At 61.0% G+C, this 13,048-nt stretch overlaps 2 protein-coding genes across 2 annotated transcripts in view; both read right to left on the bottom strand.

Moving 5' to 3' along the window:
- Positions 1-948, bottom strand: part of LOC135309806 (uncharacterized) — a 4,855-nt gene extending 3,907 nt beyond the window's left edge. The window contains exon 1 of the mRNA XM_064436214.1: positions 515-948. Within this exon, the coding sequence (XP_064292284.1) occupies positions 515-948 (434 nt within the window). The remainder of the gene's footprint in view (positions 1-514) is intronic.
- Positions 949-7,693: 6,745 nt separating this feature from the next.
- LOC128673266 (uncharacterized) lies at positions 7,694-10,051 on the bottom strand. The gene has a single exon (XM_053750998.2). The coding sequence runs from the start codon at positions 10,049-10,051 to the stop codon at positions 7,694-7,696; it is 2,358 nt and encodes a 785-aa protein (XP_053606973.2).
- Between the last annotated feature and the right edge of the window lie 2,997 nt (positions 10,052-13,048).

Raw genomic sequence — 13,048 nt, 5'->3', positions numbered from 1 at the left:
ACTGCGCCGCCTGCTTCGACTATAGGCCCTTCGGGCCGCGTTGCAGGCGACGCGAAGGGCGGCAATCTCCGCCGACCACCAATAGACCGCCCGCCTAGGGGGGGCTCGACCTACGCTTGGCATGGCCGCCCGGCACACCGCTGTGAAAGCGTCGCCGAGACGGTCAGCCGCGTCGTCCACCCCCATTCCGTCTAGAGGCGGGAGGCTCCAGCGGCCGACGATGGCCGCCTCTTCCGCCAGCTCCCGGTCAAGCCGCGTAAGGGCCCAACGCGGGAACCGGCTGCGCACCCGGGACGATGATGCCGCCTGACATTGGGGGGCGGCCGACACCTCGAACCGAATATACAAGTGGTCCGAGAGTGTCTCCACCCCCCCTTCCACCCTCCAGTCCGACACGGAGCGCGCGGCGGAGGGGGTGGCGAACGTCAGGTCCACCACCGATCCGCCCGTCCGTCGCACGCACGTGTGGGCTGTCCCCCTGTTTAGGAGAGACAGCCCGGCGGCCAGCGCCCACTCTTCCACCTTTCGCCCCTTGGGCTCCGTGGCCGGGTTCCCCCACGCCGTTGATTTGGCGTTGAAGTCACCGGCCACGAAGACCTTTAGGGGCGCTAACCGCCTTATCTCCGGCCCCAGGGCATCCAAGAACCGCTCCAGGGCCGGCAAATCCCGGTTCGGGGAGAAGTAAACACCAATTATGGCGTACTCTCCCCGAACCGCCACCACAAAGCCGTTCCCTCTCTTCTTAATCGCGAGGGGAGGGGCGGCACCAGGCCTAGCCACGATGGCCACGAGGTCATCCAGATCCCCCGCCCAGTGGGGCAGGGAGGGAACCGCGTACGGCTCCGCGACCACCGCGACATCCAAATCCCACTCCGCCATGGATTGCAGGAGGAGATCCTGCGCCCTAGCGGAGTGGTTGAGGTTGGCCTGGAGGAAGGTGACCCCCATCACTCCTCCATTTGGCCGACTGGCGCCTCCCCTTGCCTTCCCTCGCGCGGAGGAGGGGACGGCCCTTTCCCTCGGATCGGGGGTGGGTTGCAGGCCCTACCCCCCATCACGTGGCCCGCCGGCTTGCCGGCGTCGCGGCATACCGCGCAGCGGGGCTCCGCTGTGCAGGAGGCGGACAAATGCCCTGCCTCCCCGCACCTATAGCAGAGCCGGCTGCGGTCCGTCTGCGAGGGGCACAGCGATGCGGTGTGCCCCTTCCCCATGCACTTGTAGCAGTGCATGGGGCGCGCCTCCAGGTGCCGGAGCTGCACTCGACTCCAGCCTACCGTGAGGCTGCCCGCCTCGATCAGCTTTTTAGCCGTCGTGACCGGGCAGCGCATCAGGGCAGAGCCAGAGCCCCGCCAGTCTGAGCGGATTTCACCCACCCAGACCTGGTCCTCCGTGCAGCTCCCGGCTTGCGCGACCGCAGCCTTTATCCGCTGCGCCGTTGCCGCATCATTCAGGCCCGTCACGCGGAAGTCCGCGGTTTTGACGGGCCTGGAAACGTCCGCGACGCCGGAAAGGGCCGCCTTCAAGGCCGATGCAAGCGCATCTGCCTTGTCTGAGTTGGAGGGGCCAGAGACCTCGATTAGCCTCGCTCCGGTCGCACTCGGGCGAATCCGAAGCGAGCCGATTCCTAGCCCCTCCAGGCTCACCGCCTGCTCGGCCTTAAGGAGGGCGGAGCTGTATGTGGCCCCTTTTTGCGCTGCCTCCGGCTGTAACTTGAGAATTACAGCCGAGGAGCTAGGGGCCGACAGCTTGGCCGCCCTCGCTGGCGCCGCCCTGGAACCTAACCTAACCTAACCTAACCTAACCTAACCTAACCTAACCTAACCTAACCTAACCTAACCTAACCTAACCTAACCTAACCTAACCTAACCTAACCTAACCTAACCTAACCTAACCTAACCTAACCTAACCTAACCTAACCTAACCTAACCTAACCTAACCTAACCTAACCTAACCTAACCTAACCTAACCTAACCTAACCTAACCTAACCTAACCTAACCTAACCTAACCTAACCTAACCTAACCTAACCTAACCTAACCTAACCTAACCTAACCTAACCTAACCTAACCTAACCTAACCTAACCTAACCTAACCTAACCTAACCTAACCTAACCTAACCTAACCTAACCTAACCTAACCTAACCTAACCTAACCTAACCTAACCTAACCTAACCTAACCTAACCTAACCTAACCTAACCTAACCTAACCTAACCTAACCTAACCTAACCTAACCTAACCTAACCTAACCTAACCTAACCTAACCTAACCTAACCTAACCTAACCTAACCTAACCTAACCTAACCTAACCTAACCTAACCTAACCTAACCTAACCTAACCTAACCTAACCTAACCTAACCTAACCTAACCTAACCTAACCTAACCTAACCTAACCTAACCTAACCTAACCTAACCTAACCTAACCTAACCTAACCTAACCTAACCTAACCTAACCTAACCTAACCTAACCTAACCTAACCTAACCTAACCTAACCTAACCTAACCTAACCTAACCTAACCTAACCTAACCTAACCTAACCTAACCTAACCTAACCTAACCTAACCTAACCTAACCTAACCTAACCTAACCTAACCTAACCTAACCTAACCTAACCTAACCTAACCTAACCTAACCTAACCTAACCTAACCTAACCTAACCTAACCTAACCTAACCTAACCTAACCTAACCTAACCTAACCTAACCTAACCTAACCTAACCTAACCTAACCTAACCTAACCTAACCTAACCTAACCTAACCTAACCTAACCTAACCTAACCTAACCTAACCTAACCTAACCTAACCTAACCTAACCTAACCTAACCTAACCTAACCTAACCTAACCTAACCTAACCTAACCTAACCTAACCTAACCTAACCTAACCTAACCTAACCTAACCTAACCTAACCTAACCTAACCTAACCTAACCTAACCTAACCTAACCTAACCTAACCTAACCTAACCTAACCTAACCTAACCTAACCTAACCTAACCTAACCTAACCTAACCTAACCTAACCTAACCTAACCTAACCTAACCTAACCTAACCTAACCTAACCTTTTTTTTTTTTTTTTTTTTTTTTTTTTTTTTTTTTTTTTTTTTTTTTGTTTTCGCAGGGGAATGCATTTACGCACTGAGTGTGGGACTCCTGGGCCGCTATCCAGCCCAGACTACCCACTAAACCCCTGCGGGTGCCATCGGCCGCTTTACAGGGAGGCGCCTCGGATCTATCTAGCACAAGACGCCTCAGCGACTGGCCGGTCTCTTTCGCCAGAGACCGGGACTCACCATTCTCAGGGGCCCACCGACACCTGGTGGACCCCTGCCGACGGGTTGACTTAGTCCCACGATTACACTCTCACGAGATGTGTATTACGGAGGCGCTTGCAAGCGCGCAAGGTAGCGCCTGCGTCGCACCCCCGTCCGCCTTCTGCGGATCGGCTCCGCGAGGGGGTGGTCCTCGCGGTTCCTTTCCTCGGCCTCCCTCTGTGACATAACAGTCTCACAGAAGGAGGCCACTGCCGCCCAGGCTCCGTCACTCCCGAGCATCGCATTGACAACACTCGGGAGCGACAGATCCACTCCACCGAGCACTGCCACCAGATCGTGGCGCTGCCGACTCCACCTGGGACACTGCTCTAGAACATGTTGAGCAGTGTCCCGAGCCTCGCCACAATCGTGGCAGACCGGCTCGGTCTCCCGCTGGGCCACGCGGTGCAGGTACTCACCGAAGCAGCCATGCCCGGTGAGCACCTGCGTCATGCGGAAGGTGAGAGGCTTGCGCCGCCTCAACATCCATCTCTCCAGGACCTGGCGCAGGGCCTCCACTGTGCGTACACCGTACGTTGCCCGCGCCAGGTCTGCCTCCCACCTCCGCATGAGTTCCGCTTGCCCTCGCAAGCGGACCCGCCGGACCATCTCAGGCGAGGTGTGCTCGCCGATTTCCCTCCTGTTCGCCACAAAGTGGTAAACCTCGGCGAGCACCTCCGCCACCAACTCCCACGGCGGGTCGCCCGCGAGGGCTGTGGCCGCAGAGAACGCCACGGTACGGTACCCCCGTATCGCCCTTACCGCGATCACCTTCTGCGCCTGCCGGAGAAGGCGCTTATTCTCCGCGGCAAGGGCGTCCACCCAAACGGGGGCGCCGTACATCGCCATACTCCGGCACACGCCGGAGTACAGCTTAACCTAACCTAACCTAACCTAACCTAACCTTTTTTTTTTTTTTTTTTTTTTTTTTTTTTTTTTTTTTTTTTTTTTTTTTTTTTTTTTGTTTTCGCAGGGGAATGCATTTACGCACTGAGTGTGGGACTCCTGGGCCGCTATCCAGCCCAGACTACCCACTAAACCCCTGCGGGTGCCATCGGCCGCTTTACAGGGAGGCGCCTCGGATCTATCTAACACAAGACGCCTCAGCGACTGGCCGGTCTCTTTCGCCAGAGACCGGACTCACCATTCTCAGGGGCCCACCGACACCTGGTGGACCCCTGCCGTCGGGTGGGACTAGTCCCACTGATTTAGGGGGGCGCCTGCAGGCGCGCAAGGTAGCGCCTGCGTCGCACCCCCGTCCGCCTTCTGCGGATCGGCTCCGCGAGGGGGTGGTCCTCGCGGTTCCTTTCCTCGGCCTCCCTCTGTGACATAACAGTCTCACAGAAGGAGGCCACTGCCGCCCAGGCTCCGTCACTCCCGAGCATCGCATTGACGACACTCGGGAGCGACAGATCCACTCCACCGAGCACTGCCACCAGATCGTGGCGCTGCCGACTCCACCTGGGACACTGCTCTAGAACATGTTGAGCAGTGTCCCGAGCCTCGCCACAATCGTGGCAGACCGGCTCGGTCTCCCGCTGGGCCACGCGGTGCAAGTACTCACCGAAGCAGCCATGCCCGGTGAGCACCTGCGTCATGCGGAAGGTGAGAGGCTTGCGCCGCCTCAACATCCATCTCTCCAGGACCTGGCGCAGGGCCTCCACTGTGCGTACACCGTACGTTGCCCGCGCCAGGTCTGCCTCCCACCTCCGCATGAGTTCCGCTTGCCCTCGCAAGCGGACCCGCCGGACCATCTCAGGCGAGGGGTGCTCGCCGATTTCCCTCCTGTTCGCCACAAAGTGGTAAACCTCGGCGAGCACCTCCGCCACCAACTCCCACGGCGGGTCGCCCGCGAGGGCTGTGGCCGCAGCGTACGCCACGGTACGGTACCCCCGTATCGCCCTTACCGCGATCACCTTCTGCGCCTGCCGGAGAAGGCGCTTATTCTCCGCGGCAAGGGCGTCCACCCAAACGGGGGCGCCGTACATCGCCATACTCCGGCACACGCCGGAGTACAGCTTCCGTACAGCGTCGCTGGGCCCACCCAGATTGGGCAGGAGTCGGCCCAGCGACGCAGCCGTCCTGACGATCCTTTGCCCCAGCTCTCGGAAGTGGGGGACAAAGGACCATCTCCCGTCGAGGATGAGGCCCAGGTATTTCATCTGGGCACTCACCCTCAACTCCTCATGACCCACCTGGAGGCGCGCCCCTGGGGGAGGTCCTCGCGTCCGGGCCCCGCGGAAGAGGAGGACTTCGGTCTTATCCAGTCGGACCCGAAGCCCCAGCCTCTCTATGCGGCCGACCAAAAGGGCGAGGCCCGTTTCGGCCAGCCGCGCCGCCTCACCGAAGTTCGCACCCCGGGACGTGAAGAGAGTGTCATCCGCATAGCAGATGACACCCGTCCCGGGGGGAAGCCGGCACCGCAGGACCCAATCGTATGCGATGTCCCACAGGATAGGGCCGAGAATCGACCCCTGTGGCACACCGCACCCGACGCTCCGCCGAACCATACGACCCCCCCCGTCCTCGTACAGGACAACACGATCCTCCAGGTACACCCCCAACAGCCGCCGCAGGTACGAGGGCACCCCAAAGTACCGGAGTGCCTCCCGTATTACACTGTGCGGGATGCTGTTGAAGGCGTTGGCGACGTCTAAAGACGTCGCCAGGGTCACATCGCCTTCTCGATCCGCCTCCTCCGTCACCGACCGCAGACGCCTGAGGGCGTCGATGGTGGACCTCTTGGCCCGGAATCCGTACTGCACATCAGAGAGACGCGGTCCCGGGCCTTCCTCCACATGCCGAACGAGGCGAGAGGCCACAACGCTCTCTAGGGCCTTCCCAGCCTCGCTCAGCAGGACCAGAGGTCGCACCGCCGAAGCCGAGTCCAAGGGCCGGCTCCCCTTCGGAATAAGGCAGAGCCGGCCCTCCTTCCATAATTTCGGGAACTGCCCCTCTCGCAGACAGCGGTTGAGCAGCCCCCGAAACTCCTCCCCGAGGTGCACGAGAATCAGCGCAAGCACTTTCCCGTGCACCCCGTCTGGACCCGGTGCCCTCTTCCTTGTCTGGAGGCGGTCGAGGACCACCTCCATTTCGACGTCGGTGACGGGAGGCGGATCCGCCTCCATCTCTTCTCCCTCCGCGTCAGGCGGCTGTCGGGCCATCCTCGGAGGAGAAAACCCTCGCGGATTGCCGGGGAATAGATCCCCGACAATCTCCCCCAGCAGAGCTGGCTGAAGGGTCTCCGTTAGCGGGGTCGCCTGTGGGCGCAATTTGTCTCGCGCCCACTTATACGGCCGGCCCCATGGGTCTCTTTCGATACCCTCCACCAGCTCCTCGAAGGCTTCCTCCTTGGCCCGACCGATGGCCAGCTGCAGCTCCTTGCGATTTTCCACATACACCGCATACAGCTGACCATCCCTCTCCTCGTCCCGGGGACTGCGCCGCCTGCTTCGACTATAGGCCCTTCGGGCCGCGTTGCAGGCGACGCGAAGGGCGGCAATCTCCGCCGACCACCAATAGACCGCCCGCCTAGGGGGGGCTCGACCTACGCTTGGCATGGCCGCCCGGCACACCACTGTGAAAGCGTCGCCGAGACGGTCAGCCGCGTCGTCCACCCCCATTCCGTCTAGAGGCGGGAGGCTCCAGCGGCCGACGATGGCCGCCTCTTCCGCCAGCTCCCGGTCAAGCCGCGTAAGGGCCCAGCGCGGGAACCGGCTGCGCACCCGGGACGATGATGCCGCCTGACATTGGGGGGCGGCCGACACCTCGAACCGAATATACAAGTGGTCCGAGAGTGTCTCCACCCCCCCTTCCACCCTCCAGTCCGACACGGAGCGCGCGGCAGAGGGGGTGGCGAACGTCAGGTCCACCACCGATCCGCCCGTCCGTCGCACGCACGTGTGGGCTGTCCCCCTGTTTAGGAGAGACAGCCCCGCGGCCAGCGCCCACTCTTCCACCTTTCGCCCCTTGGGCTCCGTGGCCGGGTTCCCCCACGCCGTTGATTTGGCGTTGAAGTCACCGGCCACGAAGACCTTTAGGGGCGCTAACCGCCTTATCTCCGGCCCCAGAGCATCCAAGAACCGCTCCAGGGCCGGCAAATCCCGGTTCGGGGAGAAGTAAACACCAATTATGGCGTACTCTCCCCGAACCGCCACCACAAAGCCGTTCCCTCTCTTCTTAATCGCGAGGGGAGGGGCGGCACCAGGCCTAGCCACGATGGCCACGAGGCCATCCAGATCCCCCGCCCAGTGGGGCAGGGAGGGAACCGCGTACGGCTCCGCGACCACCGCGACATCCAGATCCCACTCCGCCATGGATTGCAGGAGGAGGTCCTGCGCCCTAGCGGAGTGGTTGAGGTTGGCCTGGAGGAAGGTGACCCCCATCACTCCTCCATTTGGCCGACTGGCGCCTCCCCTTGCCTTCCCTCGCGCGGAGGAGGGGACGGCCCTTTCCCTCGGATCGGGGGTGGGTTGCAGGCCCTACCCCCCATCACGTGGCCCGCCGGCTTGCCGGCGTCGCGGCATACCGCGCAGCGGGGCTCCGCTGTGCAGGAGGCGGACAAATGCCCTGCCTCCCCGCACCTATAGCAGAGCCGGCTGCGGTCCGTCTGCGAGGGGCACAGCGATGCAGTGTGCCCCTTCCCCATGCACTTGTAGCAGTGCATGGGGCGCGCCTCCAGGTGCCGGAGCTGCACCCGGCTCCAGCCTACCGTGAGGCTGCCCGCCTCGATCAGCTTTTTGGCCGTCGTGACCGGGCAGCGCATCAGGGCAGAGCCAGAGCCCCGCCAGTCTGAGCGGATTTCACCCACCCAGACCTGGTCCTCCGTACAGCTCCCGGCTTGCGCGACCGCAGCCTTTATCCGCTGCGCCGTTGCCGCATCATTCAGTCCCGTCACGCGGAAATCCGCAGTTTTGACGGGCCTGAAAACGTCCACGACGCCGGCCAGGGCCACCTTCAAGGCCGAAGCAAGTGCGTCCGCCTTGCCTGAGCTAGAGGAGCCGGGGACCTCAATTAATCTCGCTCCGGTCGCACTCGGGCGAATCCGAAGCGAGCCAATGCCCAGCTCCTCCAGGTTCACCTCTTGCTCGGCCTTGAGGAGGGCGGAACTGTATGTGGCCCCATTTTGCACTGCCTCCGGCTGTAACTTAAGAATTACAGCCGAGGAGCTAGGGGCCGACAGTTTTTTCACCACCCTCAGTGGCGCCGCCTTGGGGGACTCCTTGGGCACAGACGTAGGCGCCTCCGCGGGCGCCGCCGTAGGCTTGGGCACAGACTTAGGCGCCCCCGTGGGCGCCGCCGTGGGCTTGGGCACGGTTGAAGGGGCCCCCTTGGGTACCGCCTCGGGCTTGGGCTTGGATTTTTTGCCCTTTCCCTTCCCTTTGCTCCTCCTCCCAACCTCAACCCAGGGGAGCTCCGGGGATCCGTCGACCAGAATTGCCGAGGTCGTCGGCCCATCCTCAACTCCAGGGAGCTCCGGGAACTCGTCCGGAACTGCAGAGGTCGACGGCCCCCACTCCATCCCCTCCTCAGCACTTTCCCTTCTACGGCCTTCCATTCCCGTCCGCTTAGGCAGCAGCGCCGGACTCAATCCGGAGGCCTCCGCAATGGCCGCCCTAGTGGCCCTGGCCACCCTCGAACTGTCACCCGCCAGAGGTGGGCGGGTGACCATCCGAGGGAGGCAAGTCTTCAGCTCTGCTAGGCGGCCATCTATCATTTTGGCTATGGAAGCCTCCAGCCTCTCCATCAGCCTCTCTTCCTCTGCAGGTGCACCTGCCCGCTGTTCCGCAGCTCGCGCAGCCTGGTTGACCTCGCGGCGAGCCTCCTCAAACCCGCTGCGGAGCGCAGCGACCTCTGCCCTCATATTGGCCACCTCTCTTTGGAGGCGACCATTATCAGCCCTGAGGCGCCGTACTTCGTCCGACTCGTTACGCGACACCAGGGTATCCATGATATCCCTGATGTCCGTAGAGGCACGCAGAATCTTCGCGCTGAAGCCCCCCTTGAAGGCGGTGGTCTTTCTGACGAGGCTGGTTATAATTCCCAGCCTCTCCACCGCAGTAGCCATAAGTCCGTCAGCACCCAAGGCACTGAAGTCCCGTACCTCAATGGGGGCCACATCCGACCCCTCGTCCCCACTCGGGTGTTCTCCCCTCCGGAAGGCCCGAGTTCCCAGAGTGGCTGAGAAGGAGGCCTCCACATCCTCCTCCCGACTCCTTCGCGTTTCAGCCCGGGCTCCCGTCATATTCGAGGCACCTCGAGCCTTCCCTCTTTTTGCCTTCGGCAATATTTCCGGCCGTGTCCAATCAACCTCCGTGTCCGAACCGGATCCGGACCCACTCGCTACCTCCGAGTAGAGGCGCTTGGCACCCAGCACCGATTCGGACAGCGAGGTGATGGAGCCCACACTTCCCAACGGGTTCCACAGCCTTCCTTGGACCGTAGCCACACCACTCTCATCCGCCATTGCTTCCCCTTCCGATCCACCGCGACTTTCTTCATGTTCGGACCTGGACCGCTCCTTATCAGTTCCGTCCTTCCCGCCCGAACTTTTCTCTCCCCCCACCGAAATCTTCCCCCCACGCTTTCCACTCCTTCCCTTTAGTTGGCCCTGAGAAGGGCCGTTTGGGTGGCCCTGAGAAGGGCCGTTTGGGTGGCCCTGAGAAGGGCCGTTAGGGTGGCCCTGAGAAGGGCCCTTTTTCAAGAAACGCCCGGAGGCGTCCCGCAGTTGAGTACCATTCATTTTAGCGAGTTGCTCCTACTGCACAGTGCACTTTAGCCGTCGGCCTAACCACTCCGTTACGGTGGTTAGGACGCGACGTTGCCCGGGGAACGCGACGTGGACGCAAGCACTGTGGGGTGGTTCCCCAACCTAACCTAACCTAACCTAACCTAACCTAACCTAACCTAACCTAACCTTTTTTTTTTTTTTTTTTTTTTTTTTTTTTTTTTTGTTTTCGCAGGGGAATGCATTTACGCACTGAGTGTGGGACTCCTGGGCAGCTAATCGGCCCAGACTACCCACTAAACCCCTGCGGATGCCATCGGCCGCTTTACAAAGAGGCGCCTCGGATCTAACTAGCACAAGGCGCCTCAGCGACTGGCCGGTCTCTATCACCAGAGACCGGACTCTCCACTCTCAGGGGCCCTCCGACATCTGAAGGACCCCTGCCGCCGGGTGGGACCCTTGTCCCACCGATTCAGGGGGGCGCCCGCAGGCGCGCCCCCAACCACCAAGGCGAGCCGCACGCCATCCAGTCCGGAAGCAGACCGGAGGCAGCGGCTCTCCGTCTTATTCGGCCGCAGAGGATAGGGACAGCGGCGCACCGTAATACCGGCAGTCCTCCTCCTCTGCGGCCCCACCGACCACCATGCCTGCGCCATGGCCGCGCCTCATTCGGCCGCAGAGGATAGGGACAGCGGCGCACCGTAATACCGGCAGTCCTCCTCCTCTGCGGCCCCACCGACCACCATGTTTGCGCCATGGCCGCGCCTGGTCGCGGAGGATAGGGAGAGCGGCGCACCGTAATACCAACCCCTCCTCTTCCCCCGCGACCCCTACCACGGCTGTAAGAGTAGAGGGCTTAGCCCCCTTCTCTCACAGCCACTGAGCCAATTGGCTCTCCAACCTGGGTTACCCGACATGGGTAACCCACCACCAGTTGCCAGGACATTTGCCAACGGCTAACAAGACCCCTAAACGGGGAGTTATTAACCGTCGCCCAGGGTGCACCAGCCCAATAACTTGTCAGCCGCCGCTATCACCGAATCAAAGATCAAGTGACAGAAGCAAACCTACAAATCATCGAGCCAACGTGGAGGTTTCCTGACAGTAGCACCCCAAACCTAACCTAACCTAACCTAACCTAACCTAACCTAACCTAACCTAACCTAACCTAACCTAACCTAACCTTTTTTTTTTTTTTTTTGTTTTCGCAGGGGAATGCATTTACGCACTGAGTGTGGGACTCCTGGGCAGCTAATCGGCCCAGACTACCCACTAAACCCCTGCGGATGCCATCGGCCGCTTTTTACAAAGAGGCGCCTCGGATCTAACTAGCACAAGGCGCCTCAGCGACTGGCCGGTCTCTATCACCAGAGACCGGACTCTCCACTCTCAGGGGCCCTCCGACATCTGGAGGACCCCTGCCGCCGGGTGGGACCCTTGTCCCACCGATTCAGGGGGGCGCCCGCAGGCGCGCCCCCAACCACCAAGGCGAGCCGCACGCCATCCAGTCCGGAAGCAGACCGGAGGCAGCGGCTCTCCGTCTTATTCGGCCGCAGAGGATAGGGACAGCGGCGCACCGTAATACCGGCAGTCCTCCTCCTCTGCGGCCCCACCGACCACCATGCCTGCGCCATGGCCGCGCCTCATTCGGCCGCAGAGGATAGGGACAGCGGCGCACCGTAATACCGGCAGTCCTCCTCCTCTGCGGCCCCACCGATCACCATGTTTGCGCCATGGCCGCGCCTGGTCGCGGAGGATAGGGAGAGCGGCGCACCGTAATACCAACCCCTCCTCTTCCCCCGCGACCCCTACCACGGCTGTAAGAGTAGAGGGCTTAGCCCTCTTCTCTCACAGCCACTGAGCCAATTGGCTCTCCAACCTGGGTTACCCGACATGGGTAACCCACCACCAGTTGCCAGGACATTTGCCAACGGCTAACAAGACCCCTAAACGGGGAGTTATTAACCGTCGCCCAGGGTGCACCAGCCCAATAACTTGTCAGCCGCCGCTATCACCGAATCAAAGATCAAGTGACAGAAGCAAACCTTCAAATCATCGAGCCAACGTGGAGGTTTCCTGACAGTAGCACCCCAACCTAACCTAACCTAACCTAACCTAACCTAACCTAACCTAACCTAACCTAACCTTTTTTTTTTTTTTTTGTTTTCGCAGGGGAATGCATTTACGCACTGAGTGTGGGACTCCTGGGCAGCTAATCGGCCCAGACTACCCACTAAACCCCTGCGGATGCCATCGGCCGCTTTACAAAGAGGCGCCTCGGATCTAACTAGCACAAGGCGCCTCAGCGACTGGCCGGTCTCTTTCACCAGAGACCGGACTCTCCACTCTCAGGGGCCCTCCGACATCTGGAGGACCCCTGCCGCCGGGTGGGACCTCAGTCCCACCGATTCAGGGGGGGCGCCCGCAGGCGCGCCCCCAACCACCAAGGCGAGCCGCACGCCATCCAGTCCGGAAGCAGACCGGAGGCAGCGGCTCTCCGTCTTATTCGGCCGCAGAGGATAGGGACAGCGGCGCACCGTAATACCGGCAGTCCTCCTCCTCTGCGGCCCCACCGACCACCATGCCTGCGCCATGGCCGCGCCTCATTCGGCCGCAGAGGATAGGGACAGCGGCGCACCGTAATACCGGCAGTCCTCCTCCTCTGCGGCCCCACCGACCACCATGTCTGCGCCATGGCCGCGCCTGGTCGCGGAGGATAGGGAGAGCGGCGCACCGTAATACCAACCCCTCCTCTTCCCCCGCGACCCCTACCACGGCTGTAAGAGTAGAGGGCTTAGCCCCCTTCTCTCACAGCCACTGAGCCAATTGGCTCTCCAACCTGGGTTACCCGACATGGGTAACCCACCACCAGTTGCCAGGACATTTGCCAACGGCTAACAAGACCCCTAAACGGGGAGTTATTAACCGTCGCCCAGGGTGCACCAGCCCAATAACTTGTCAGCCGCCGCTATCACCGAATCAAAGATCAAGTGACAGAAGCAAACCTTCAAA

This window comes from Plodia interpunctella, chromosome 10 (assembly GCF_027563975.2).
Source record: "Plodia interpunctella isolate USDA-ARS_2022_Savannah chromosome 10, ilPloInte3.2, whole genome shotgun sequence".
Lineage (NCBI taxonomy): Eukaryota > Metazoa > Arthropoda > Insecta > Lepidoptera > Pyralidae > Plodia > Plodia interpunctella.
Note: the sequence above shows the minus strand (reverse complement) of the source record. Positions and strands in the feature narration are given on the sequence as shown.